Raw genomic sequence first — 27,821 nt, 5'->3', positions numbered from 1 at the left:
GCTGGCCAGGGCCACCGCAGCAGAGGAAACGCCTGGTCCGTAAGGCCCGCAAGCCTCTCGGGAGTCAGGCAAAAGGGGTTTTTCCTTTATAGAGGGAGGAGCTGGGCGCGGGAGGGCGGCAGCATGTTTTCTGGGGCCCTTGGAGCTGGGGGGGGCCTGAGGAAGGGAGAGACGCCCCGAGGGTGGCTAACAGGCGAGTTGGGACCCAGCCTGAGGCGTCTCTCAGTCCTGGGGGGCTCTTTGCAGCGAGCACAAAGGTGGGGCGATTTCTCCACAGCACTGTTTCTCAGGAAAACGTGGTCAAGCTAAATGCTGTGGCGGATATTCCCTTTGGGACACTTGACGTACGTGAAAACATTGAGGGCCCCAGAGAACTTTTTATCTGGCTGTCAATACGTACTGCGCTAGAAAATAAGACGACAAAAATTTACATGTGTGCTTGTTCACTCATTTTGAAATAACGATAATAAACCATTACGCAAGCCTGTCCTCACCAGCTGCACCCCAGGCCACTCGCACCCAGGAAGGAGTTGCGAATACCTGAATTGTTTGTTTGAGGAACTTCCTGACAGTTCTGCCTCGGCCCTGCAGCCCTGCGGGTACGGGCTCCACCAGCCTCGTCTGTTCTCTAGACTCACTGCGAAGGCCGTGGGTGTCCACCGATCCTGAACAAACTGCGTCTCAAACTTGCCCATGTAATCAAGACTCCAAATCACAAGCTCCGCCTCAAACCAGACCCCCCAAGCCCCCCACATGTCCCCCTTTGCCGGGCCTGCCCTGAGACCCTGCCGAGACGCTGAGCGTCAGCTCGGCTTTGCTACCTGCAGCCGGTCGCTTGGGGCATTTGGGGGATCGGCGTTCAATACAGAGCATAGTTCTGTGAAAAATAATTATGTATTTTTCAAAACAAAACAAAACAAGGGTGGGAACAGTGGCTTTAACATACAATTTTGCAAATCTTCTTGATGCTCAGTAGAGGACGGCTGGCTCCCCACAGCCGCGTGGCGTCTGCGTCCATCTGACGCGATGGGTCGTTCCGGTGGAAGGAGAGGAAGGACCTGGCCTGGTGCAGGCGCGGGGCTGGAAGGGGCGGCACGCCCGCGGCCCCTCAGGGACGCGTGGGCAGTTTCCTCACCTCGGCCGCGGCTGCTCGGGGCACCGAGGCCCGCCATGGGGCGGGGAGGAGGAGGTGGATGCTGTGCCCAGCAGCGCGGGCCTGAAAGCATGCTGTGGCCGCGACACAGACGGGCCTTGCTCGTGGACATGCTGGGACCTGGAGCTGCGGCCACGGCTGTACCCCCAGTCGGAGGGAGATGCGAGCTGGCGGCTTGGGCCGCCCTCCCTGAGGCATGGGGTTCGAAGCTTGGGCCATCCAGGGAGCCCCGAGCCCCCACCCCCGCCGGGCTCAGCACCACCCGAGCACGCAAGTGGTCAACGGCTCACCTTGGAACCAGGGCAAGGGCCCAGGAGCTCGCGGGTGACCCGGGGCTGCTCACGGGCTGGGAAGCTTGGCCCTGACTGAGCAGAGCTTGACTGCACCTCCTCTGGGACCGGGGGTGAGGCTCCCTCAGGGCCTGCACCTGCCACCGGGCAGATGGGGAGGTGGCGGGAAGGTCCTGGGAGGGACACGCAGCCTCCGGGAGCAGGGCACCTCCGGGGTCGGGGGTGATGGGGGTCCTGGGAGCCAGCAGCTCCAGGGGAGTGGGATCCAGCCTGGGGTCTGGGGGTGGGCCTGGGGCCTGGGGGCTGATCGTGCTGTCCAGGAAAGCATGGGGGCTAAGCAGGTGTCACCTGGCGGGGGATGGGGAATGGGGCAGGAGGGCGGATGAGAGAGCAGGGTTGGGACCCCAAAAGAGGAGCTGAACCAGCCAGTGGAAGTGTCCCCTAAAGCTGGATGGCACAGGGTGAAGCCCGGAGCAAGGGACAGGCTGGCCTGAGCGCCCTGGTCCAGCACAGCGCTCACTGGCCACGGGCGCTTCTTTCAGAGCAGGTGGGGCCCTGCAGTGCTGGCACCTGCCCCAGCTGGGAGAGGCTCAGCCGAGAGGGGTGGGTATGGGCGGGAGCTGCTCCTGGGACACCTGTCCCCACCTGCAGCTCCACTGAGGGAGGGTGGGCTGGGCAGGTGCTCCTTCTCTCCCCTTCTTGCTCAGCTCATGGGGGGCGGCAGTGTGACCCTTCCTGCCCCCGGGAGAGTTCCCCACAGCTCGAGGGCAGACCCCCACCACTCTGGCCCGGGAGTGTGGGGTGGACCCTCCTCTCCTGGCCTGTGTGTGTGTGGGTACACCTCCCTTCTCCTGGCCTGGGGGTGGTGGCCAAGCCTCTGCTGCCGTGCAGAGCACACCCGGGCCCCAGACGCCCAGCTCCCCTGGGCCGAGCCTGCCCTGGGTGCTCGGTCTCAGTTGTGCTTCCGGGCTCCGGCAGGCCCGCCCTGCCCTGCACCCCCGGCGCACCCTGCCCTCCGCGCTCCTTGAGATCTCCGCCGCCCCCCAGGGCTCGGACTCTGGACTGGGTTCCCCCGGGCTCTGCTGCAAGGCGGGGCTCGCCAGCTGCCCTGGGGACACAGGCTAGACTCCCCTGACCCAGCCAGGTGTGGGGTGCCCCTGGGCTGCCACGCCCACAGCGTGCAGTGCCGCCAGCAGAGGGCGCCAAAGTCCCAGCTCTGCTCAGGTGGGCATCGGCGCCAGGTGCTCAGGTGCCAGAGGGGGCTGAGCACCCGGGGACCCCTCCACTCCTGCACTCTTGCCCCCAGCACACCCTGAGTTCCGTCACCCAGCCTCACTCTTCCTGGGCGTCCCCGCCAGCTTGGGGCTAAGTCCTCCAAATCCAGTTTTGACCCTGCCCTCTGACTCACAGCCGCCCAGGCACCCAGCCCGAGGCTCCCAGGGACCGGCTCGGCGCCCACTCCATACTGGGCAGCTTCCGTGGCTTCTGGCCACTCTCAGCCCCACCCCTCCCAGGAATGTCCTCTGTCTCAACAGGTGTATGGGGTGGGGTCTCCTGGATCCCGCTCCTCTGCGGCCAGGGGGAAGTGAGTGCCTTACTGGGAATGGCCACAAAGCTCTGGGAGGGGCTGGCTCGGGGGCCTCCGGCCTACAGCAGCCCCCCACCCCCCACCCCCAGGACACAGACACAGGGCCGCTGGGACGACTGGTTTAATGACACGTGGCCTTCCAGCGGCGGTCATGCCACCTGTGTGACCCTCAGAGCCCAGGACTCCAAGACACGCTGCCCCTCGCGCCCCCACCCCCACCCCAGGTGCCTGGGTCAGAGAAGTTTCCTTTCCTGGACTCTGAGGGGAGGGTCCGAAGCCAGTGCTCGGATGAGCGTGTTCCCAAGTTCACCCTTGCCCCTCGAAAGGCTGAGGGGGTACAGCACGCACCTCCCATGCAGCGCCAGGGGCCTCCTGTCCGGGCCCCCACCCAGGCTGCCTTCAGGAGTGGGTGAGGGCAGCTGGGAGCCCCAGGGGGCAGGAGGCCTGCTGCTCCGGGGTGCTGATGGGTGCAGGGCGAGGGACTGGGTGCGCGGACGTGGAAGCAAGCTGCCTCGGGCGGGGAACAGTGGGCCAGGGACCCACCGGCACTGCCGAGGCCCGCCTGGCTCCTGGGCATCCGAGGCTCCCGGCAGAGGGTGGACGGCTGCCCGCAGGGGCCGGCGGGGGAGGGGCTGGCCCCCAGGGGCGGGGCTTTGGCTGCGGCGGCCTCCTGGGTGCGCTGGGCACTGCGGGGCAGAGGCCAGGGCGTGCCAAGGGGAGCGGGGGGCCCGCGCAGCACCACACCCGGCTGCGGTCTGCGTCCCGGGCACAGGTGCCTCCACGTGGACGGCGCCGGGCTGCGGGTCTAGCTGTCCCCGCCCGTCCTCCTCTGGTTCTTGGAATGAAACTTGCTCATGAGCGCCTCCAGTTCCGAGCCGCCTTGCTGCTTCTAGGGAGGGGCGCGGCTCAGCGTGGGGTCCCCGGGGCCCGGGCAGGGGGCGCGAGCGCGGCGCTCACCTCCAGGACCGCCTTGTGCACGGTCAGCTGGCTGTACACGCGCACGCCCTCCTCGCCGCACACCTTCTTCAGCTCGTCCTTGTTGAGCGAGAAGAGCTGGGGCCCGCTCAGGACGCCCAGGTGCTCCACCGTGCTGCGGGGCGGGGCGGGAGGGGCGTGAGGGGTGGGGGCTGGAAGGCGTGAGGGCGCTGGGGAGGGGCGTGAGGGGCAGGGGGGCGTGAGGGGCGGAGGGGCGCGAGGGGTGGGGGGCTGGAAGGCGTGAGGGGCGCTGGGGAGGGTCGTGAGGGGCAGGGGGGCGTGAGGGGCGGAGGGGCGTGAGGGGTGGGGGGCTGGAAGGCGTGAGGGGCGCTGGGGAGGGTCGTGAGGGGCAGGGGGGCATGAGGGGCAGAGGGGCGCGAGGGGGTGTGCGAGGGGCGCGGCGGGAGGGGCGGAGGGGGGCGTAAGCGGAGGGCGCGAGGGGTGGGGGGCTGGAAGGCGTGAGGGGCGCTGGGGAGGGTCGTGAGGGGCAGGGGGGCATGAGGGGCAGAGGGGCGCGAGGGGGTGTGCGAGGGGCGCGGCGGGAGGGGCGGAGGGGGGCGTAAGCGGAGGGCGTGAGGGGCGGGGGGCGTGAGGGGCGGAGAGGCGGGGGGTGTGGGAGAGGGCGCGAGGTACAGAGAGGTGGAAGACGTAAGGGGCGCAGGGGGGGCGTGAGGGGCGCCGCGGGGAGGGGGCGTGAAAGGGGGGCGTCAGGGCGGAGAGATGGGGGGCGGGGGGCGCGAGGGGCGCCGGGGCCGCCCGCGCTCACCGGGGGCTGAAGGCCTTGGCTTCCAGCCAGGCGCGGACCTGCCCGGGGTCCGACTCGTAGGTGAGCGGGAGGCTCACGGGCTGGCTGCGCTCCACGCGGAAGTGCCGCGCGGGCTGCGCGCGGATGTGGCTGATCTTCTTGACGAGCTCGTCGTTGACCTCGTCCATGTGGTGGATCAGCTCTGCGGGCGCGGCGGTCAGCGGGCAGGGCCGGGGCAGGGGCGGGGGCTGCCCTCCGCGACCCCCGTGACCCCCGCCCTCTGTGCGCCCCCCTCCGCGCCCCCGCCCTCTGCTCACGTCCCCCGCCCCCTCCCCGGGCAGCAGCCTGTCACCTTCTTTGTCCCCCGTGAAGCTCGCAGGCACCTTGTGGGTGGGGCTGGCGGCGCCCCAGTATTTCGGCCCAGCCTGCGGGCGGCAGGGAGGGGGGCCGGTCAGGCCTGCCGAGTCAGCCCTGCGGCCAGGGGCGAGGAACGGGGCGGCCTTCTGGACCCCACTCTCAGCTCGCCTGTGGGCCAGGCCCGCACTCCCCCTGCCAGGATCTGGGGCCCACGCCAGCCCGGCACCAGCCCCCCACTTCTCCCCAGCAGGCATCTCCAGTCCTTGGCCTGCGCGCCCCTCTTTTCAGATGCCTGTGACTCGCTGCACCCCAGTGCCCACAGGAGGGTCCTTGGGGCCCGGGGGACCCCACGAGGGACTTGCTGCCCCTCCCGCAGGCGCCCTCCGCCCGCCCTCCTCTGCGTAGGACAGGACAGAGCCCGGGGCCTGCGGAGGCGCCCCTCACGCATCCGCGGCCGCCCACCTGCTCCAGGGGGGCGCCCACGTCCTCGGGCCGGACCTCGTCCAGGATGTTGCAAGGCACGTAGCCTGCCTGGCCGCTGCGGCTGCGCAGCTTCCACCACTGCCGGCCGTCCTCCAGCACCTGGGGCGCACCGTCACCGTCACCGTCCCGCGCCCCCAGCCCCCAGCGCGAGCCCCTCCTCTGCAGAGGGGCCACGGAGAGTCCCGGCTTCTCGGCCCCACAGCTGCTGCGCTGACAAAGCCCCCTCCAGGCCCCTGGCCCAGGTTCCCACCTGCCCCCCGCCGGGCCCCTGCCTGGGCGGACCCCTCCCCCAGCCTGCTCCACTCCCTGCCCCCACGGGTGGCCTGGATTCCGGCTTGGTACCAAACACAGCTGGTCCTCCAGGGGTGGGCACAGGTGGCCAGACACTCCAGGGCCCCGGGGGGGGGCACCCTTTGACGCAGAGACCCCCCAGCCCGAGCCCGGCTGGCACAGGGGCCCTGCGTCCCCTCTGGGGTTCCCAAGGCAGGGAGCCCCTTTCTCAGCCAGGTGTGCTGGGAGGAGGTGCCTGGCCTGTGGGTATAGGTGGGAGCCCCGAAGGTGGGCCCAGGAGCGGGGTCGGGGGAACATGCCGCTGCCCCAGCGTCACTGCCCCCAGCCCCCTGCCCTGCCTCTCCTGGCCAGCGGCCTCCTTGGGCCCCCACCCTGCCCCTGCCCTGGGAGCCCCCCCTCCTCGGCCCTCGCTCCCCACCCCCCCACCGCCCGCCTGGCCCCTGCTGACCTCCAGGACCTCGTCCTTGAGCACCGACAGCTCATTGGCGTTCCGGGCCGTGAAGTCGTACAGCACCTTGACGTACTTGGCCATGGCCGGCGAGGGTCCGTAGCCCCTGTGTGGACCGGGGGGCTGAGGGTGGGCAGGGGTCTCCTCCCGGACCTGGCGGCCTGGGCGGGGAAGCAGGAGCTTCCCAAGCGCTGCCGCCTCCCCCGCCGGCTCGGGCCGTCGCAGCTGAGAGGCTGCGCTGAGAGCCGGGAGTGGAAACTGTGACAGCCCCAGAGCGCCAGGGCCCGGGTGGGGGCGGGCACGGGCGGGGGCGGCTGCAGGGCCTGTGGGGCGGCCGGGCAGGCCCCGGCCCGGGCCACTTGGGCCCGGTACTCCAAGCTGACCAGAACCAGCACGTGGCCAAGAATGACCAGGCCACGGGCCCCCCAGGCTGCCACTGACCACGGGTCAGGGTGCTGCCACGGCCCAGCCTGTGCGGCTCCCACGGGGCTTGGGGCCACAAAGCAGAGCTTGGCCACTCCTGCCCGCTCTGGTTCCTGGCCAGGTGAGGGCCCAGCACACGGGGTGGGGGGCTTGGCGTGGGGCGGCCTCTGGGGCATGGGCATTCACCCCAGGGTCCCGGGCCGGGGTGGACAGGCCAGGGGGCTGGAAGCCACAGGCCTGGGAGCACAGCCCCCGGCTGACAGTGTGGGTGAGCGGGGACGTGCTTGTTTAAAATGGCGGAGGGGGAGGGCCAGGGGTCCCAGTGCCTTGGGCTTGTCCTTTGTCCACTGTGAGACAAAGCCTGTGGACGTGGTGTGGGCTGGCGAGAGGAGAGGGACGTTAGCCCAGAAGCGCCTCCTCTGCCAGCCTTGTCTGAGACAGCCTCAGCCCCAGCAGGGCAACCGCATGTGCTGAAACAACTTAAACTCAGCGACTTAACGAGATTTTAACCTTGATCCTAACACGTATACATAGATGAGCAACTTGAACGTTTTCTTTCAGTTGTATATAAAGTTAAAATAAAAACCTGGTTCTAATTTGGAAACCTGCTCTTCTGAATCACGTGAACCCTTAAGCTCCTTGCCGTCACTGGGTGGCAGCGTACCTATATTCGAGCCTGTGTGTGTCACTTTGAGGGGGCTTACCTGTGAGCCTGGGGGGAGCTGCCTGGCGGGAGGACATCTCCTGGGGGTGTCGGCTCAGACGTGAAGCTGTGCTTCTGGGAGTTTCGAGTGGCCAGTCGGCTCCCTGGAGTCAGCTGTGGGGAAGTGGGTGGTCTGAGCGCAAGGTGGGATGGGGGCCGGACCTCGAGGGGGCGTCCAGGATATGGGGACACGGAGCAGGGGCTCCGCAAATGCTGTGACTGCAGGACCCAGAGGGAGACTGAGCCCTTTGCCCAGGCTGGGCTGGGACAGCCCGAGGGGTGGCCGTGGGTGGCGGCGAGCGGGACGGAGCTGGGCGGCCGGCGGGGCAGGGTGGAGGGGCTGGCGGGCCCTGACCTCTTGGGCGGCGGGTTCCAGCCCTTCCACCTCCCAGGGAGCCTCCTGCAGCACATCCCGGGGCGGCTCCCATCCGCTGTGGAACTTGGGCACGTAGGAAGGCACCGGCGGCTCCGCCGGCCACTCGCACCTGCGGGCGGGAGGTCCTGGCGGTGAGCCCACCCCACGGCGCTGGCCGGCTGGGACCCTGGGCCGGCCAGCGAGCCCGCCCTCGCCTCCTCGCCCCTGCCTAGCCAGGCACCCAGCCCACCGCCCCTAGCCCACCACCTCCTGGCCCGCTCTCCACCCCCCCCCCGTGCCTACGGCCATACCGCGGGCGCGTCCAGGTCTCCCCCAGAGACTCCCACAGCGCCATCTCCTTGGGGACGAGGTGGCCGCGCAGGAAGCCCACAGCGTCCCGGGACAGCAGGGGACTGGTCACGGAGCGTGCGATGTCGGGGCTGCCACAGGTGCTGACGATCTAGGGCACAGCAGCGCTCAGAGGGGGCCGGCCCCCGGGGCCCCAGCCGAGGCCACGGTTGCCGGAGGGGGAAGGCTGGGGGCTCTTGGAGGCGTGGCCACACCCCCACCCCTGGCGGCCCGGATGCCCGGCCCCAGGCGCGCGCTCGCTCCCCCTCCGTGCCAGGGGCTGCCACTCCACCCAGCGTCCCCCCCTTGTCCCCTGCCCCAGCACCAGGTCCAGGGGCCCGAACAGGAAGTGCACGAGCTCAGCTGCGCTGGGGTTCTGGATGTGCTTCTGCAGCTTCGCCTGCGGGGAGGGGCGTGAGTGAGTGGGAGGGACGCTGGGGCAGGGGGACGGGCGCCCCTCCCCACACTCTCCACCCAGAGGCACGGGGCGGGCAAGGCGGGGGGGGGGGCGGGGACCCACCAGCAGGTTGATGGCCAGCTTGGTTTTCTGGAAACAGTCGACAAACTCGCCCTCGGAGGGGGGCCGTGCCCGCAGCGTGAGAACGCCCTCTGCAACGGGGGCAGGGGCCGTGAGCCTGGCTGGCTGTGCGCCGGCTGTCCCCTCTGCCCTGGTAGGCTCCCGACTCCGGCCCGCTGCACCCCACGGGCTCCAGACCACACCTGCGTCCAGCCCGGCGGCTGCCCCAACCCACCCAGCCCCGCCCGACCTTCTCGCTTCCCTCCTCCTCAGTCCACCTCACCTGCCCCCCGCCTTCCCCTGGGCCCCATCTCTCTTGGACCTGCCGGTCCCCCAACACCTGTCGGCCCCCCAGCCCCCCCAGCACCTGCCGGTCCCCCACACCTGCCGGCCCCCATACCTGCCGCCCCCCCCAGCACCTGCCGGCCCCCCCAGCACCTGCCACCCCCCCAGCACCTGCCGGCCCCCCAGCACCTCCCGACCCCCCCAGCACCTGCCGCCCCCCCCAGCACCTGCCGGCCCCCCCACACCTGCTGGCCCCTTCTTCCCCTTCTTCTTCCCCCGCTTGCGCTGGTTGAGCTGCTTGAAAGCCTCCGCCGCCTTCTGCAGCCGGGCCACGAACCACTCGATGTCGTCCAAGGCGCAGTTGAGGATTTGCTGAGGCCACAGCAGAGCCGGGTCAGCCTCGGACCCGCCCGCCCCCGCAGGGACAGCCCCACCGGCCCTGGCTGGAGACCGGCTGAGCGGAGGCGAGGGCCCCGCCCACGGTCACTGGTGGGCATAATCAGGGGTGAGGGTCTGCCGGGGACCCTGGATCTGCCTGCCCTCCAAGCCCCCCGGGCACCCCCTGAGCCCCCAGACCAAAGCCACCCACCGTCTCCTTCTCGATCCTCTGCGCCAGCACAGCCCGCGGCTCCTCCTCCTGGGACTCCCTCCTGCGGAAGCCTGGGGGGCCGGTGGGGGGTGAAGCAGTGAAGGGGGGACGGCAGGGGGCTGTGAAGTTGGTGAAGGGGGGAGGTGGGGGGCAAAGCCAGCCTCCAGGGCCCTGGTGGGGCAAAGACGGCCGCCAGCCCCCTCCTACCTGTCTCTCCGAGTGGCAGTGGGGGGCCCACGCGGTTCTTGGTGCTGGGAGGGGACTCCCCGCCCTGGCGGTGGATGGGGATGGGGGCTGGGCCCGGGGTGGGGGGCAGGATGGACTGCCGCTGGCGGATCTTCTCCTGGTGGCCCCTGAATGGCACCACAGCCTCAGGGCCACCTCCCGTGGGACTTGCTGGCCCTGCCCGCTCAGCCCCCAGCCCTGAGCGCCCTGCTCTGCCGTGCTGCCCCAGCCCCCCTGCCCCCCGCCTGGCCACCCCTCCTGCAGCCCGCCCCCCCCGCCTGGCCGCCCCTCCTGCAGCCCACCCCTGCCTACTTCAGGGTCTGGGGCCGTGTCTTCTTGCCCAGCCTGCAGTCAGCCAGCGCGCTCTCGATGTCCTCGTGCACCAGCTCTGCCTGGGGCGGGGACGGGGCCTGAGGCCACTGCCTGCCACGATCCTCGCCACCACCCTCCGCTGCCGGCGCATCCACCCACAGCCCTTCGGGCCACCCGCCTGCGGCCGCGGCGCTTACCTCGACCTCGTCGCAGTGGAAAAAGTGGACATCAGGCTTGCTCTGCTCTGAGTCCTGGCACACGAGCAGCAGCACCGACGGGTAGCGCAGCTGGTTCAGCACCGTCCGGCAGTGCTGCACGGTCGGCAAGGGGAAGTTCTCCAGCTCCTCCTGGAGACACAGGCGGGTGGGCCACGCCCGACCATGGGGCTTGGTCGTGGCACAGATGTGGGTCTCGTTCGCGCACTGCGCCCCTGGACACAGCTGTCCTCGTGGGCCGCACGTGGGCTCGTGCCACGGACGCAAGTATGAGCACAGTTCGTGGCCCAGGGAGGGGATGTGGCCAGACACGGCCCATGGACACGACCGAGGACGCGCCGCACACACCGTGCCCTGGGGCGCAGCCGGGCCCCGGGCCGGGGCAGCCAGCGGACGCTCCTTGGACACAATGCCGGGACCCTGCGGGTGGCGTGGAGGCCGCCCCGGGCCGCCCTTGCGGGGTGCAGGCCCTAGTGGGCTGCACGTGCCCCGGCCACCGTACCTGGGACTCGATGTCCAGCAGCCGCAGCGCCTGGTCGCTGACCTGCAGCAGCATCTCCTGCGTCCAGATCTTCTCCTTGGAGCTGAGCTGCACCAGCTTCCGGACAGCGTCGTCCACGGTGACGATAGCCTCGCTCTTGTCCATGATGAACGTGGCCAGGTGCTGGGGGCAGGCGGTCACTGCTGGGAGGGGCCTCCAGGTGCCGGGGGGCCAGGCCTGAGGGGCCCCGTCCCGTCCTGAGGGCTCGAGGGCACCGAGCCCAGCCTGGGGGTCTAAGAGGGTAGACCCTGGCCCGGGGGCCTGGGGCACAGCCTACCTCGGTGGGGGGTGCAGGTCTGCCTCGGGGACACCGTGGGACCAGGGCTGTGTCCTGACCCCTCAGACGTGATCCACCTGCCCGGCGGTCCTGCACCGCCTGCCCCTCATCGCCGCCCCCCTCCTGCCGCCAGGAACAGGCCGACCCCTGCCAGCGGGCCTTGCCTCCGCTGCCCCTGGCCCTCCTCGGGCCCCCTCTCTCCTTCGGGGCTCTGCTCAGACGTTGCCTCCTGACCGCCGGCTACGCTGTCTCAGCACTGAACCGCTGACCGGTCTTGTACTCTGTGTTTGTCACACTGGACACTGTGTTAAACGCCACGTGCTTTTGTGGTCACTGCCTGGGCGGGGCTTTACTGGGTTTCCTCCTGCCCCCTCAGAGGCCACAACCCTGCCCGGTGCCCAGCGGGCGCTCAGCGGTGAGAGTCCTGGGCTGGACCAGCCCTCCCCTCCCCTGTGCTGTTCGCCTCCTCTCTCTGCCCAAGCTGCCGAGGGGAAGGGGCCCCAGTCCAAGACCTCCAGGTGCCCCCTCCCCGCTGCTGTTGAACCTTCTTAGGGAGGATGGGCAGTTTAAACAGCAGTGGGCACAGCTGACCCACCCTAACGTAAACTGCAGGTCAAGACTCAGCTGTGACGCATGAAAACATAAACGCACTACAAGAAAATACTGGATGATTTCTATCTCAGGAAGGCCTTTTTTATAGGGTGGGGGTGGAAGGAGACAGTTTCCTAAGTCAGAAGGAGAATCTAGGAACTCAAAAGACCAATAAATTTGACTTAAAATATAAAAATTACTGAATGGAAAATTAATACCATATACAAAGTTAAAAAACAAACAAAAAAGTGGGAAAAACAGATACGATAAAGGGCTCATTTCCTTAATATAAAAAAGACCAATTTGCATTACAATTACAATTCTTACTTTGCTAAAATTTCTATTATGTTAAATGCAAATGTTTAGAGTATGCCAACAACAAGTGAATAAATGAATGGATATGTAAATCAATAAAGGATTAACATCCCGGTAGAAAAATGAGCATAGGATATGAGTGGAGAGTCCACAGAAAAGGAAATATAAGTAACTTTTTGATAGATATGTGTTCAATCTCATTCAATAAGAAAAACTGCATATAGGAAACGCTCCTTATTTGCAGATGACCTGATCTTCTACACACAGAATCCTGAAAAATACACAAGGCTCCTAGAGCTAATAAACGAATTTAGCAAAGTGGTAGAGTACAGGGTCAGCATGCAAAAATCAAGGATGCTTGTACATTCTAGTAATGAACAATCCAAAGAGGAAATTAGAAAAAAAATTCCATACCAACTAAAAGTATCAGATATTTTGTGGATCCCAGAAAATTATGTTCTTAAATTGTACCTGTTACAACTTTTGATTAAATTGGATCAGTTAGGGGCCTTTTGATTAGGTTAGATCAGTTAAGGGCCTTTTGATTAGGTTAGATCAGTTAAGAGCCTTTTGATTAGGTTAGATCAGTTAAGGGCCTTTTGATTAGGTTAGATCAGTTAGGGGCCTTTTGATTAGGTTAGATCAGTTAGGGGCCTTTTGATTAGGTTAGATCAGTTAGGGGCCTTTTGATTAGGTTAGATCAGTTAGGGGCCTTTTGATTAGGTTAGACCAGTTAGGGACCTTTTGATTAGGTTAGACCAGCTAGGGGCCTTTTGATTAGGTTAGATCAGTTAGGGGCCTTTTGATTAGGTTAGATCAGTTAGGGGCCTTTTGATTAGGTTAGATCAGTTAGGGGCCTTTTGGTTAGATTAGATCAGTTAGGGGCCTTTTGATTAGGTTAGATCAGTTAGGGGCCTTTTGATTAGGTTAGATCAGTTAGGGGCCTTTTGATTAGGTTAGATCAGTTAGGGGCCTTTTGATTAGGTTAGATCAGTTAGGGGCCTTTGATTAGGTTGCTCCAGGAGGGCATGGCCCAGTGTGGGTCTTAGTCCTCTCACTGGATCCTTTATAAACAGGAATAAAAGCCACAGGCACAGAAAGAAGGCCACAGAGAAGGAGAGGCGCTCACTGAGAGAAAGCCACGAGAGCAAGAAGCTGAAAGCAATGTGGCCCGAGGAGAAGGCTGAGACTGGCAGAGCCGCATCGTGACCTGCCGCATGGCAGCAGTCCAGGATCGTCAGCAGCTGATTTTCAGGGAGCGAGCTTTGCCTGATGCCTTGATTTGGACACTTTCCCCAGCCTCAGGACTGTAAGCATATAAATTAATAAATCCCATTGTAAAGCCAACTCATCTCCGGTATACTGCATAGGCAGCATTTCACAAACTAAAACAGTTATCTAGGAACGAATTTAACCAAGGATGTAAAGAATATGTGCACAGAAAACTACAAAACATCGATGAAATAAAACAAAGAAGACCTAAATAAATGGAAGAACATTCCATGTTCATGGACTGGAGACAAGATATTATTAAGATGTCAATTCTATCTAAGATGATTTACAGACTCAACACAATCTCAATCATATTCCATCAGTCTTCTTTTCAGAAATGGAAGAACCATCATCAAATTTATATGAAAGGGTAAGGGGTCCTGAATTCCAAAGCCATCTTGAAAAAGAGCAAAGTTGGAGGCCTCACACTTAACAATTTTAGAATGTGTTGCAAAGCTACAATAACCAAACAGTATGGTACTGGGGAAGTGGACGTGGCTTCCGCCTACCATATGGGAGGACCTGGGTTCAATCCCTGGGGCCTCCTGGTGAAAAAGAAGAGAAAGCATGCCTGTGTGGCGAGCCAGTGCCCGCGTGGTGAGCCAGTACCCGTGTGGTGAGCCAGTGCCCATGCAAGTGAGTCACGCGGCAAGATGATGACGGAACAAAAGAGAGACAAAGGGGAGAGTCAAGGCGAGGCATAGCAGAAACCAGGAACTGAGGTGGCGCGATTGACAGGGAACCTCTCCACATCAAAGGTCCCCAGAATTGAATCCAGGGAATCCTAGAGGAGAAAAAATGAGAAGACAAAAAGAGAAAATAGATACAGAAGATCACACAGCGAATGCAGACAGACAGCAAAAACAGCAGGGAGGGGGAGCGGGGAAAGGGCACAATAAAATAAATAAATCTTTAAAAAACCACACAAAACAGTGTGGCACTGGCACAAGGGCAAGCATATACACCAATGGAATCAAATTACTAATTCAGAAATAAACCCTCACATCTTAGGCCAACTGATTTTTGATAAGGGTGCCAAGGTCACTCTGTGGGGGAAAGACGGCTCTTCAAACACTGGTGCTGGGAAAACGCGATCTCCGTATGCAAAAGGATGAAGATGGACTCTACCTCCCACCATATACAGAAAGGAGCTCGAGTGGGTCAAAGACCTGGCTATGAGGACTAAAATTATAAAACTCTTAGAAGAAAACTTACAGGAGCATCTTCACGACCTTGTGATAGCCATGCTTTCTCAGACTTTATACCAAATGCACAAGCAACAAAAGAAAAAACACAGGAAGCAGACTTGGCCCAGTGGATAGGGCGTCCGTCTACCACATGGGAGGCCCAAGGTCAAACCCCGGGCCTCCTTGACCCGTGTGGAGCTGGCCCATGCGCAGTGCTGATGCGCGCAAGAAGTGCCCTGCCACGCAGGGGTGTCACGGGAGCCCCACGCGCAAGGAGTGCACCCCATAAGGAGAGCCGCCCACTGCGAAAGAAAATTCAGCCTGCCCAAGAATGGCGCCGCACACATGGAGAGTTGACACATCAAGATGATGTAACAAAAAAGAGACACAGATTCCCATGCCGCTGACAACAGAAGCGGACAAAAGAACACGCAGCAAATGGACACAGAGAGCAGACAACTGGGGTGGGCGGGGGGAGAGAAACAAATAAAATAAATAAATCTTAAAACATGTATATATATATATATATATATATATATATATATATATAAAAGAAAAAACAGATGAGCTGGACTTCATTAAAGTTATCATGAAAGTAAAATGACAATTTATGGAATGGGAGAAAATATTTCGAACCCACGTATCTGATGATGGTTTAATATCCAGAGTACATAAAGAAATCCAACAATAACCCAATTTTTAAAATGGGGAAAAAACTTGAATAGACATTTCTCCAAAGAAGATATACAAATGGCCATTAAGCACATGAAAAGATACTCAACATCATTAGCCTTCAGGGAAATGCAAATTAAACCCCCAAAGAGCTATCATTTCACACCTACGTGAATGGCTACTATAAAAAAACAACCCCAAAACAACCCAGAAAATAAGTGTTGAAGAGGATGTGGAGAAATAGAAATCCTCGTACATTGTTGGTGGGAGAGTAAAATGATGAAGCCATTGTGGAAAAGTTTACTGGTTCCTTAGAAAGTTAAACACAGAATTATCACATGACCCAGAAATCCCACTTCTAGGCATATACCCAAAAGAATCGAAAGCAGGGACTCAAAGAGACATCTGCACACTGATATTCCTAACAGCATTGTTCACAATTGCCGAAAGACGGAGACACCAAAGTGTCCATCTGTCGATGAATGGATAAACAAGATGCGGCGTGTGTACACACCGGAATGTCATTCAGCTGTGGAAAGGAAGGGAATTCTAACCCCTGCAACAACACGGGTGAACCCTGAGAACGTCATATTGAGTGAAATCAGGACAAATACTGCTTATGATTCCACTTACATGAAATAAGTAGAAGATGCAAACTCGGAGAGTCAGGAACTAGAATAGAATGTGGGTTACTGGGAACCGGTGTGTGGTAAGGAATCTCTGGGGAGTTAAGTCTTAATTGGTATGAAGTTTCTGTTTGGGGGATGGGAAAGTCTGGTCGATGGAGGTGTAATTTATGCCGCTGAATTTGATATTTGAAAAGGGATAAAAGAGAAACTTTACATTTTGTATAAGTTACCACATGGAAAAAAAAACAAAACAAACCCATAGAGGGTACAACCCAGTGAACCCACATATAAGCAGTGGGCTAGAGTTAATAGCATGATTATAATAATAATTCCGTCAATTGTAACAAAATACCCCATTGATGCAAAATGTTAAGAATAGAGGAAACTGTGTATGTATGAGAGGGTATATGGGGAGGCTATACTTTCCATGTGATTTTTCTCTAAATCAGTAACTGCTCTAATTTTAGGAAGGAAAATGGGATTTCTCCCCTGTGCTGACAACTGACAAGTCTGATCCGACCTGTCCACGCTAAGGGGTGTGCTCTCACCAGCCCTCACCAGCCCTTACCCAGCCCTCACCAGCTCTCACCAGCTCTCACCTGCTCTCACCAGCCCTCACCTGCTCTCACCAGTCCTCACCCACTCTCATCAGTTCTCATCAGTTCTCACCAGCCCTTACCAGCTCTCACCCGCTCTCACCAGTCCTCACCCGCTCTCACCTGCTCTCACCTGCTCTCACCAGTCCTCACCCGCTCTCACCCGCTCTCACCTGCTCTCACCTGCTCTCACCTGCTCTCACCAGCCCTCACCTGCTCTCACCCAGCCCTCACCCACTTTCACCCGCTCTCACCAGTCCTCACCCGCTCTCACCTGCTCTCACCTGCTCTCACCCGCTCTCACCAGTCCTCACCCGCTCTCACCCGCTCTCACCTGCTCTCACCTGCTCTCACCAGCCCTCACCCGCTCTCACCTGCTCTCATCAGCCCTCACCCGCTCTCACCTGCTCTCACCTGCCCTCACCTGCTCTCACCCGCTCTCACCCGCTCTCACCCAGCCCTCACCTGCTCTCACCAGCCCTCACCCAGCTCTCACCCGCTCTCACCTGCTCTCATCAGTCCTCACCCACTCTCACCTGCTCTCACCTGCTCTCACCAGCCCTCACCTGCTCTCACCTGCTCTCACCAGCCCTCACCCGCTCTCACCTGCTCTCACCTGCTCTCACCTGCCCTCACCTGCTCTCACCCAGCCCTCACCCACTTTCACCCGCTCTCACCTGCTCTCACCTGCTCTCACCAGCCCTCACCCACTCTCACCAGCCCTCACCCGCTCTCACCTGCTCTCACCTGCCCTCACCTGCTCTCACCCAGCCCTCACCCACTTTCACCCGCTCTCACCCGCTCTCACCTGCTCTCACCCAGCCCTCACCTGCTCTCACCAGCCCTCACCCAGCTCTCACCTGCTCTCACCTGCTCTCACCAGCCCTCACCCACTCTCACCTGCTCTCACCCGCTCTCACCTGCTCTCACCCAGCCCTCACCCGCTCTCACCTGCTCTCACCTGCTCTCACCTGCTCTCACCAGCCCTCACCCGCTCTCACCCGCTCTCACCTGCTCTCACCTGCTCTCACCTGCTCTCACCCAGCCCTCACCCACTTTCACCCGCTCTCACCAGCCTCTGTGGAGAGTGAACTGGTGGCATCTGTGAAGATGCACGGTCTGGACCTCATGATTCCATTGCAGGCAAGCTTCCCGTGACAAGGTGTGGTCGGGAACACGGAACGGTTTGTACTAATGAAAGGCAGGAACCAGCCCACACACCCCTCACGGGCCGAGGACACGTAAGTGGGGCAGAGGAATGTGCACAAGGCAGGGTAAACTCAGAAACACATGCTGATACAAAAACTAAACAATACCAAGTGGCTGTGCCAGAAAACAAGGCTCAGTAAATTTCAAATGCCTGAAATCATAGAGAGTACATTCTCTGACCATAATGGAATTAAATTAGAAATCAATACCAAAAAGATAGCTAGAAAATTTCAAATATTTAGAAATTCAGCAATATAATTCTAAGTAACGCATGGATCAAAGAAGTCATGAGGAAAATGAGAAGATATTCTGAACTAAGTGATAATAAAAACATACATATCAAAATTTGTGGGATACAGCTAAAGCAGTGCTTTGAGAGAAATTTGTAGTTTTAAATGAATATATTAGAAAAGATCTAAGAGTTCACATTAAGGAGCTAGAAAAAAACAATCAAGGGAAGCGGCCTTGGCCCAGTGGCTAGGGCGTCCGTCTACCACACGGGAGGTCCACGGTTCAAGCCCCGGGCCTCCTTGACCCGTGTGCAGCTGGCCCATGGGCAGTGCTGATGCACGCAAGGAGTGCCCTGCCACGCAGGGGTGTCCCCCGCGTAGGGGAGCCCCACGCGCAAGGAGTGTACCCCGTAAGGAGAGCCACCCAGCGCGAAAGAAAGTGCAGCCTGCCCAGGAATGGCACCGCCCGCACTTCCCGTGCCGCTGACGACAACAGAAGCAGACAAAGAAACAAGACGCAGCAAATAGACACCAAGAACAGACAACCGGGGGAGGGAGGGAATTAAATAAATACATAAATAAATAAATGTTTAAAACAAAACAAAACAAAACGAAACAAAAAACAATCAAATACATCCGTAAGTAAGGAGAAGGAAGGAAAGTAAGAAAAGATTAATAAAGTTGACTATTTCCCAGCAAGTCTGATTAAAAAAAAACCCAAAAGAAAACGTAAACTATCAATAGCAAGAAGGGAGTCACTACTACAGATCATACAGACATAAAATTGAATTTTTAATAAAAAATCTTCCTGGAAAAAAGAATAAAGGGAGTGGCTGTAGCTCTGCGGTTGAGCACCCACTTCCCGTGCACGGTGTCCTGGGTTTAATCCCCGGTACTTCTTTATAAAAAAGAAGAAAAAAAAAAACTCCCTATAAAGAAAACTCTGTACTTAGAAGGCTTCACCAGTGAATTTTACTAAATATTTAAGGAGAAAATAATAACAAAATCTCACAAACTCTTTCGAAAAATGGAGAAGAAGGGAACACATCCCAAACCATTTTATAAGGTCATCATAACCCTGATACCAAAACCAGGCAAGGGCATTACGAGAGAAAACTACAGACAAGTATCTGCATCGAAAACATATAACAAGTCCTTAGCAAAATATTAGCAAATCATGTCCAACAACACAGAAAAACAATAAGATACCATTGCGTCAGATGAGGTTTGTCCCAGAAATGCAAGTTCGGTTCAATATTCAAAAAAATCATAGTGAGTCCCTAGATTAAAAGAATAAAATAGAAAAAAATATGATCATCTAAATGGTTTCAGAAAAAAACATTTGACAAAATCCAACATCCCTTTGTGATAAAAATTCTTAACATAAAAGGAATGGAAATGAACTTTCTCAATCTAATAAAGGCTATCCACAAAAAGCACACAGCATAAACAATGGTGAAATGTTGAATACTTTCTTCTAAAATCAACACAAGACTAGGCTGTCCACTCTCATCAATGTTATTCATCATGGTCCTACCCAGGGCAGTAAGACAAGAAAAATAAATAGATGGTGTGGTAGTTTGATATTATTTATGTATTCCAAAAAGAAATACTGATTATGTTTGTGAACGGGTCTGTTCCTCCGGGTGCAGTGCCCTTCGCGTTAAGTTCAGTGTTCACTGTTACTTGATTACATTAAGATGAGGGCTTTGAACTGGCCAAATCAGCAGGACGTTGAGTCCCCGCCCCCTCGGTGGGCAGACACTCAGACAAAAAACGACACATCAGAGGAGAGAGCTTGGTTTTGACGCTGGAGCCCTGGGTAGAGAGCTGAGCCATTCGTCTGATAGGTACGGCTACTGCTGACCTTGTGAAGAGAGCAGAGCAGCCGAGCCTGGAAAGAGACGAGCCCCGGGAGAGAGAGACGAGCCTTAGCCCAGCCTCCAGCTGAGATCGGAAGTGGGACCACGGAGCCTAAGAGGAAGCGGCAGGCTGGGCCCTTGCAGATGTCAGCAGCCGTCCAGCTCCAACCCGAGGCAACAGACTTTGGTGAGGGAAGGAACTGACCACTGTGGCCTTGTGGCACAACCGTCCACCCCAAATAAATACCCTTCAGAAAAGCCAACAGAGCTCTGGTCCTTTGCCTCAGCACCCCCGGGCTGACCAATACAGACGGAGGGGAGGACGGAGCCGCGGGCCCAGCTGGCCAGGGCTCTTGGTCTTGGCCCGCATTCTGGTGGGTTCGATCTTTGTCGACTGGACCTCGTGAAGGCGTGACGTCAGTCAGGCTGTGGCCCCCTGGGTCAGGCTGGGCTGATGCGAATTCCTGGAGTCCTTTACAGGACAGTGGAAGTCAGACGGAGAGAGAAGCCACGTCCAGCCAGAAGCTGGATGTCAACGGAGCCCGGAGGAGAAGGGAGGAGATGCCGCCACGTCACGGCAAAGCCACGGAACTCCAGGACCGCCGGCGGCCAGAAGATGCCACGCGGGGAGGAAGCCAGCCTTCCAGCTCCGAATGCAAGAGCCAGCCGACCCCTGTGGTCAGGACAGCCCACCGCGTGGCCTTCGTCTCAGCAGCCAGGAAACCAGAGCACATGGCATAAAAATCTGAAATGAAGAGCCGTCTTCCTTTGCACACAACATGATTGTGCATGTAGGTAATCCACTTAACCTACAAACAAATCACTAGGACAAATAACTGATTTCAGCAAGGTCTCATGTTACCTGATCAACGTACAGAAACAATTTTTTTGCATATATTGGCAACAACAATTGGAAACTGAAATTTGAAATAGTAATAGCATTTACAGCAACATAGAAAAATCGAATACCTAAGGGATAACTTAACAAACGATACGCAAGATCTCTACAAAACATCGGTGAGAGAAATTAAAGAAGACCCAATATATAGAGATATCACATTTGTGGACGGAAGCCTCGATGTTGCTAAGATGTGTCAGTCTTCCTATTCAAAGATTTTAACTCAAACCCAGTCACAACTCTAGCAGGACTTTTATTTTTTGGTGGGTAGAAATTTACAGTTTAATTCTAAAATTTATATGCGAATCCAAAGAATTTAGGATAGACAAGAAAATCTTGTAGAGAAGACTGGAGGACTCGCATTACCTGCTTTCAAGACTGAGAGCTGAAGGGCGACCACGAGAGCAGAGCTTGATAGCCAGTGGGCAGAGTCCAGAGGCAGATTTTTGACAAGGACACCAGAAGAATCTAACCATGGAAGGAGCGTTTTCAACATAACTGGACATTCATATGGAAAAAAGTGAGCTGAAGGCTCTGCCTCACACCGTGCACATAAGACAGATCATTGACTTAAAGGTAAAAGCATAAACTCGGAGGCTGCTAGAAGAAAACACGCAAAGAAATCTCCAGAGCCTTGGATCAGGCAGTGGCTTCTTAGGAGATAAAACACTTAGCCATAAAAGGGAAAAATGGCTATAACTGGATGTCATCAAAAGCAAACGCTTTGCTTATCAAAAGACCAGAATGAAAAAAAAAAGTCAAACAGGCACACGGGTCGTCCAGCCAAAGACGGGGAGGGGACAATTGAGACAAATATGCCGACGGGACACAATGAGAACGACCGACCCACGACGAGCACGTCCCGGTGCGCGAGCAGAGGCAGGGCCCCGTGGGCGCAGACCTTCCCGAGGGTCTGCAGGGACCAGCTGGCGGGCGGCTGTGCTCCTGCCGGCCTAGTGCCTTGCAAGTCTCGTCCCGCCCCATGTCTCCTTACACGCGTTTACTAAGCAGAGCCAAAAGGCCGTAAACAGGATGGCCTTGCTCCCGGGGCAGGCTCTAAATGGCAGACGCCGGTGACGGTGAGCAGAATGGCGGGGGGCGGCGCCCACAGAGCGGCTTGGAGGGGTGGGGGTCCCTGTCCTGATCGTGGCATGTGTGAAAACCCACAGCAGGACACCCCCCAAGTCCATGGTACTGAAGGATAATTTTTTCGAAAGTTAAAACAGTGAAAACACAAAAGCCAGGTCCAGGGCCCCACCGCCAGGGGGGTCTGACGGCGGCCTCACCGGCCTCCCTGCCCCTCTGGACCTCAGTTTCCCTGGCTGCTCCTCCGTCCCGACCTCCACAGTGTGGGGCAAGGGCTGGGGCCGGGCAGGGGCCTCCCTGGGGGCCAGGCTGAGCCAGGCTGCCTGGATCGAAGTCCGGGCTGGAGGCCCCAGTGGCCCCAGGCTGCTCACCAGGGAGGCCAAAGTCCTGCCCCGGGAGGTGGGGGAGCTGGGGGCCTGGAGGGGCGGAAGCGGACCTGGGTCAGCCCCAGCCGCTGCCCTGGGAGGGCCTGGGCGCCCCGACACCCCGGTGCCGGGGCCTCTGGACCCACCGTGGATGAGGGGACGGCGGCTCGGAGGGCAAGGACGCGGGGGGACGCCGACGGGCTCCCGCTGCCCCCTCCTCCTGCCCGCAGCCTAGGACAAGGGCCTGGAGAGCTGGGCCAGCTTGGAGCGTCACTTAAAAACACGGGTCCTGGAAGGGTCGTGGCTCAACGGACGGAGCGCCCGCCTACCACACGGGAGGTCCGCGGTTCAAACCCCGGGCCTCCTTGACCCGTGTGGAGCTGGCCCATGCACAGTGCTGATGCGAGCAAGGAGTGCCCTGCCACGCAGGGGTGTCCCCCGCATAGGGGAGCCTAAGGAGAACCACCCAGCATGAAAGGAAGTGCAGCCTGCCCAGGAATGGCACCGCACACACGGAGAGCTGAGGAAACAAGATGATGCAACAAAAAGAGACACAGTTTCCTGGTGCCGCTGAGGGTGCAAGTGGACACAGAGAGCAGACAATGGGGGAAAGGGAAATAAATAAATCTTTAAAAACAACCAACCAACCAAAAAGTGCCACGTCTCCCGAGTCAACGTGCGACTAAACGGCCCGGAGAAACCATGTCCCCAGTGGGTGGCTGGTGGCCGCCAGGCTGCTCTCAGGCCTCCCTGCGCCGGGCGCGGCCGACCTTGTTTCCCCGTCACCTTCCTAGCTTGTTCCTCCTCTGAGCCAGGACCACAAGCTCCTTCCCCCAGGGGTCCCTCCCAAGAGGGTCCAGGGACCAGCACCGGTGGGGGACACGGCCTCAGGCTGGTGTTGGACATTGGTCCCATCTGCCAGCACAGGTTCCCGGGCGCCCTGTGCCCCCCGACCACCAGCCCCAGGTGGGGCGGGGCGCCCTGTGCCCCCGACCACTAGCCCCAGGTGGGGCGGGGCGCCCTGTGCCCCCGACCACTAGCCCCAGGTGGAAAGGGGCGCTCTGTGCCCCCGACCACTAGCCCCAGGTGGAAAGGGGCGCCCCGTGCCCCCCGACCACCAGCCCCAGGTGGGGCGGGGCGCCCTGCGCCAGCCTGACCCGCGGCCCCGGAGCCTCACCTGGACGTGGTACTGGGAGGTCTCGTGCATGATGACGTTGGAGTTGGAGTACTTCTTCCTCTGCTCTGCAGGAGGAGACGCGCTCACCCCCGCCCCAGCGCAGGTGGCCAGAGGGGCCAGCAGGGAGCGAGGCTGGCCGGCTGGTCGGGAGGGCTCCTTGGGGCTGGGTGGGGGCAGGAGGGGACCCCAGGGCGAGGTCCAGCCCAGGGCTCCCCCCTCAGGAGCCCCAGTCACCTCGGCCCTGCCCCTCCCTGGGGCTTCTTCACTTCCCAAAGGAGCAAACCGGGTGTGGGGGGGGGTGTGTGGCAGGGCTGGGGGAGGGGCGGAGGTGGGGGAGGCTCGTTCTGAGGGTGGGAGCTGGGGTGGGAGTGGGGAGGGTCGGGGGGCTGGTAAAGGGCTGCTGCGTTGGGCCCCGCCCCCCCAGCCCCCCAGGCTCCCCCGTCCCTCCTGGCGCCGACACCTGGCCACTGCGTCCTGCCCGCCCCCCCCCCCACCCCCCCCCCTGCCACGATCGGGTTGCAGGGCAAAGCACCGATACGGAGTCTCCCTGAATTATTCCTGAAGGCCTCTCCCCTTTCGGGGTCTGGGGAGGGGCCTGCGCAGCTGCCGTGCTGACCAGTCCCCCCCGGGAGGGCTCCCGCCCGCTGCCCTGCCAAGTGCGCGGCGGTGGCTCCGGGGAGACTCACCGAAAAGGTCCTTGGCGCTCATCTTGGCGGCGCGGTCAGACCAGCCCGGGCTGCCGCTGCAGGGGAGGGGTGTGAGGCGGGCGGGTCCCCCCCTCCCTGGGGACCGCCAGGGGTGGGGAGGGGACGGGCTCACTTGGCAGTGCCCGGGCAGCAGCTCACGGACCCCGGCTGGTTCATGGTGTCCTCGGCCAGCAACCGGCCGTGGGCAGGGCCTCCTCGTGGCCGCGTCCCGGGCCCACTGTCCAGCCCACTGTGCACCTGAGGGAATAGAGGGGCCAGGCTGAGTCCTCCTGGCCCGTGGCGGGGGCCCTTCCAGGGCACAGGGCCCGGCTCTCCTTCTCAAGGCCCTGCACAGCCGCAGGGGCTGCCACCAGGACCCCCGGCTCCTTGCCTGGCCCAGGTGCCGGGCAGGGGTCCTCAGGGAGCAGAGGCCGCCTCCCGCCCACACCAGGACCCACCCACTGGACTGTCCACTCACGGGGCATCCCGGCCGGTGTCCCCTGGGCCTCTGCCTCACCGTGGACCCCCTTACCTGCAGGGTGACCAGGGGCAGCAGTAAGGGGCCCCACCCCGGGGCCCAGCCAGGACTGCGCTCTAGAGGGGGCCTGGGGCAAGAGCTCCCGGGTGGCAGGAGGCGGGCCCAGCCCAGGCGTGCCCGTCAAGGGGCGCTGCACACGCATGTGCACCCACAGCCACGCCTGCGGCCCCGCAGCGAACACGCCAGCCCTCGCTGCCAGGAAGAGGCCTACGCAGGCCCTCGAGACCATGATGGCAGGGAGTTCTGGGGTCCTGGGTACCCAGAAGGGGGCTGCAGGCAACCGCTCGCCCTGGAGCCCGAGCACGGCCCTTGGCAGCGGGGCGCCCGGGAAAGCACTGTCTTGCTGTGGCTCAAGAGGTACTGCAAGCGTCTCCCCAAGACTGGGGGCCCACCTGGCAGCAGTCGGGGGCGCAGAGAGGGGATGGTGGGCTGCCCGGGGCCTTCGTCATGCACACAGGCGCAGAACCCCAAAAGCTTTTCTCTGGGCCCCAGACCCAACGTGGGGGCTCGGAGGCCCGGCTGCTGGGCGGGCAGGCGTTGATTTGGGCTGGCGCGCCCTGCGGGGTCTGTGCCCCATGGGAACCTGCAGTCCCCGTAGGGGCAGGAGGGGGGCTTGTCCTTCTGGGGTTCGGCGGCCAGCCCCCCGTGGGAGCCCGAGGGCCCCAGCTGGCGTCCTGCCGGGCTTCCCGGGCCAGGCCACCCCTGCCTTCGAAGCCTGGCCTGCCAGCTGGGGTGAGGTTCACAAGCCCGGGGCGCCGTGTGGAGGGCGGGGAGGGGTGGGTCCAGAGCACCCCAGAACTTTCTGGTTTGACCAGGTCATACCCCCGCCAAGGCTGCCAGCCCCTCCCACATGCCACAGCGGGCTGCAAGGGGCGGGGGCCCAGCCAGACTGTCCTGTCCATCTGTCCGTGGAGAATGCCCGGAATGTGCACGACCTCAGAGTGTGAGCCCCAGTGTTTGCTTAATGGGATTCCTGGCGGCTCAGCCAAGGGCACCGGCACGTGTGCGCAGGTACACACACACCTGGAGAAGCGCGCAGGGCCCCTCGCGGGGCGGGCTTGGGGGCACACGCTGGGGAGCGGGCTGGCGAGCCCCAAGCCTTCCACTCCCTGGGGCGGTGGGGCAGGCTGCGAGGTGGGGCCGGGTGCAGGCGTCTGGGTGGGGGGCGCCTGGGGAGGCCCTGCGCCCAGGCGGGCTTTCCAGCCCCCTGGGGATGGGAGGGGAGAAGGAGAGGGAGGAGCTGGGCTTCTCCTCGGAGACCCGGCCCCCCTGCCCTTCGGTTTCACTGCCGCCATTTTCCGGGTGCGAAAGGAGGCCTGTGCGCGGTGCCCGGCGGGGACGAGCTCCAAGTTCAAATTCCGGCCCCGTGCACCCAGTGACCCTGGGGAGGGGCTGCTTGTCCGCAGTCCGGCCACCGCGAGCCGGTGGGGCAGGAGGTGGCAGCGGAGGCGCCCCTCAGATCCTGCCCCCTGTGCCTGCCCCTGCAGGTGCGCCTGGCGGGGGTCCTCGGGGAGGGACGGGCCTGGGGGTCTGCTGCGGTGGGGGAGCCCGCGCAGGTGTGGAGGCGGCAGGCGTGGGGGGTGCTCTGGAGAGAGCCGGGCAGGAGGAGAAGGCCCAGGGGGCAGGGACCGAGAAGGGGCCGGGAGCCGGTGTCGCTGAGGCCCCGGGAGCAGGGCAGGGGGCGCGGGCCGGGAGGGGAGGCGCGGGGTCCCTCCCGCATCCCCGCACAGCTCGGGCAGTGGGGCCTGTGGGCTGCGGCAGCTGGTGACCAGCTTGCGCCCCCTTCCCCTGGGCCATCAGGGACTGCCTCGTGCAGAGGGGCAGCCCCTGTCCTGCCCGGGTGGCCCGAGAGCTGGACGGCCCTGGCCCCTGCCAGCTCCCCCGCCCAAGGCCCTGAGGTGCGCCCTGAGCCCCGCCCACCTAGCCCCCTCCTGAAACTCCCACACCCCAACCTTGGCCCTCGCCTGACCCAGCCTGGGATTCCTTCTGGCTCAGACGCCCGGGCAGGGCCTCCTGACACCCCCCGGGAGCCCTCAAGCCCCCAGGACGCAGGGCTCCGGCCCGAGGAGCCAGCAGCCAAGGGCAGGGGCGGCCCCTCCCTGGCCAGGGCTTGTCCCCCAAGCTAGGGGACGGGAGGCCCAGGCAGGCGGGAGGCGCCACGCGCGCCCCGGAGCCGCGGCCGCCCAGGGCCCTGAACCCTGGACCCGTGCACACAGCTGCGGGCTCTCACCTGCGCCCGCGTCGCTGCCCGGTCCCGCGGTGCTCCCGGCGGTGCCCCTGGAGGTCGCCCAGCGGTCTCCCCGGCGGTGCTCCCCAGTGCTCCCCGCGGTCCGGTCCGTCGGCCCCGGCAGGCGAGCAACCTGAGCGGCAGGTTACTCAGTAACCAGCCCGCTGCGCGGGGGCGGGCGGGGCGGGGCGCTCCACCCGGGGCCGCCCGCACCCAGGCCCCAAGCCCACCGCCCGCCCCCTCGCTGGCACCGCCCCCAGGGCTTGGGCGCCCGGACAGGAGCGGGGCGGGCCGGAAGCCCCTCCTCCGGGGGCATGCCCGGGGGCTCTAGGCACTGACTCACGCAGGGCTGAGCTGTGCCCAGGTGTGAGGTTGCCGCCGGGCGGCCCTGGGTGCGGGCAGCCCCGGGACTCGGACCCTAGCTCCCTGCCAGGGCGTCCCATCCTAAGGAGGCACAGCCAAGTGTGCCCCGGCGTCCAGCCACTGAGTGGGTACTAGAGGGCGGCCCCCCAGCCTTGAGCAGCCCGCGGGTGTGGGTGCCCTCCTCAAGCCAGGAGCCCCTAGAATCTTTTCCTTTGGGCCATGTCCAGCGGACCTGGGCGCCCCCTGAGGTAGGCGTGGTCAATGGGAGGGTGGGGGCTCGAGCCCAGGAGAGCAGGCGGGGCAGGGGAGCTCTGGGCCCCTCTGGAGATAGCACTCCCCTTGAAGTGCCCCCTCCAGGCCCAGACCAGGAGTGCTCTCGCTGTCCCCCAGGGAAGCGAGGCTGGGACCCCAATACTGCAGATGCCCCCTGCCCACCCCAGCTGCTCCACCTCTTGGTGCAGCCAGAGCCAGGCAGACTTCAGCCGCCAGGCAAGGAGCAAGTGGAGGAGGCGAGGGGCAGGCCTGTGCCACGGCCAGGCACCCCCAGGCACCCCCAGGCACAAGCAGGAACCCAAAGGCTGCAGCCATTTTGCCTAGTGGGTGGGGGTGGCTGGGAAAGCAACAAAGTCCTCTTCACCAGGGTCCCAGGAGGCCCCGCCCATGCCGGCAGGGCAGGCAGGGCGGGCAGGCAGGGCGGGCAGGCAGGGCAGGGCAGGCGGGTTTGCCCTGGGCTGGCAGGCGCACTTCCTGGGGAGCTCCCGGGGAAAGGGGGTGCCCCTTCCTGCAGTCCCCACAACC

At 61.6% G+C, this 27,821-nt stretch overlaps 1 protein-coding gene across 3 annotated transcripts; it reads right to left on the bottom strand.

Annotated features, from left to right (window-relative positions):
- Positions 1-875: 875 nt before the first annotated feature.
- EPS8L2 (EPS8 signaling adaptor L2) lies at positions 876-26,851 on the bottom strand. 3 transcript variants are annotated; one of them, XM_058304882.2, is made up of 21 exons: positions 26,664-26,851; positions 24,059-24,153; positions 23,896-23,951; positions 23,210-23,274; positions 10,805-10,966; positions 10,285-10,434; positions 10,088-10,167; positions 9,758-9,903; positions 9,551-9,621; positions 9,207-9,333; positions 8,680-8,768; positions 8,485-8,559; positions 8,123-8,271; positions 7,812-7,941; positions 7,458-7,570; positions 6,331-6,436; positions 5,571-5,690; positions 5,104-5,176; positions 4,773-4,953; positions 3,989-4,121; positions 876-3,920 (listed from the first exon to the last, which is right to left on the bottom strand). In XM_058304882.2, the coding sequence occupies exons 2-21, from the start codon at positions 24,070-24,072 to the stop codon at positions 3,837-3,839; spliced, it is 2,124 nt and encodes a 707-aa protein (XP_058160865.1). In that variant the 5' UTR covers positions 24,073-24,153; positions 26,664-26,851; the 3' UTR covers positions 876-3,836. The 3 variants fall into 3 exon arrangements, with proteins under 3 accessions (XP_058160865.1, XP_058160864.1, XP_071073984.1); XM_058304881.2 differs by having other exon boundaries at positions 24,029-24,153; positions 26,664-26,817; XM_071217883.1 differs by lacking the exons at positions 23,210-23,274; positions 23,896-23,951; positions 24,059-24,153; positions 26,664-26,851 and adding an exon at positions 17,455-17,761.
- Positions 26,852-27,821: the final 970 nt, after the last annotated feature.

The sequence above is a fragment of the Dasypus novemcinctus genome, chromosome 10 (assembly GCF_030445035.2).
Source record: "Dasypus novemcinctus isolate mDasNov1 chromosome 10, mDasNov1.1.hap2, whole genome shotgun sequence".
In the NCBI taxonomy this organism is placed as follows: Eukaryota; Metazoa; Chordata; class Mammalia; order Cingulata; family Dasypodidae; genus Dasypus; species Dasypus novemcinctus.
Note: the sequence above shows the minus strand (reverse complement) of the source record. Positions and strands in the feature narration are given on the sequence as shown.

Coding starts and splice junctions, on each gene's coding strand:
- EPS8L2 (XM_058304881.2), bottom strand. CDS start 24,072: ATGAACCAGCCGGGGTCCGTGAGCTGCTGCCCGGGCACTGCCAA. Junction 10,435..10,804: donor TGCTGGACATCGAGTCCCAG/GTACGGTGGCCG, acceptor CTGTGTCTCCAG/GAGGAGCTGGAGAACTTCCC. Junction 8,272..8,484: donor TGTTCGGGCCCCTGGACCTG/GTGCTGGGGCAG, acceptor GCTGTGCCCTAG/ATCGTCAGCACCTGTGGCAG.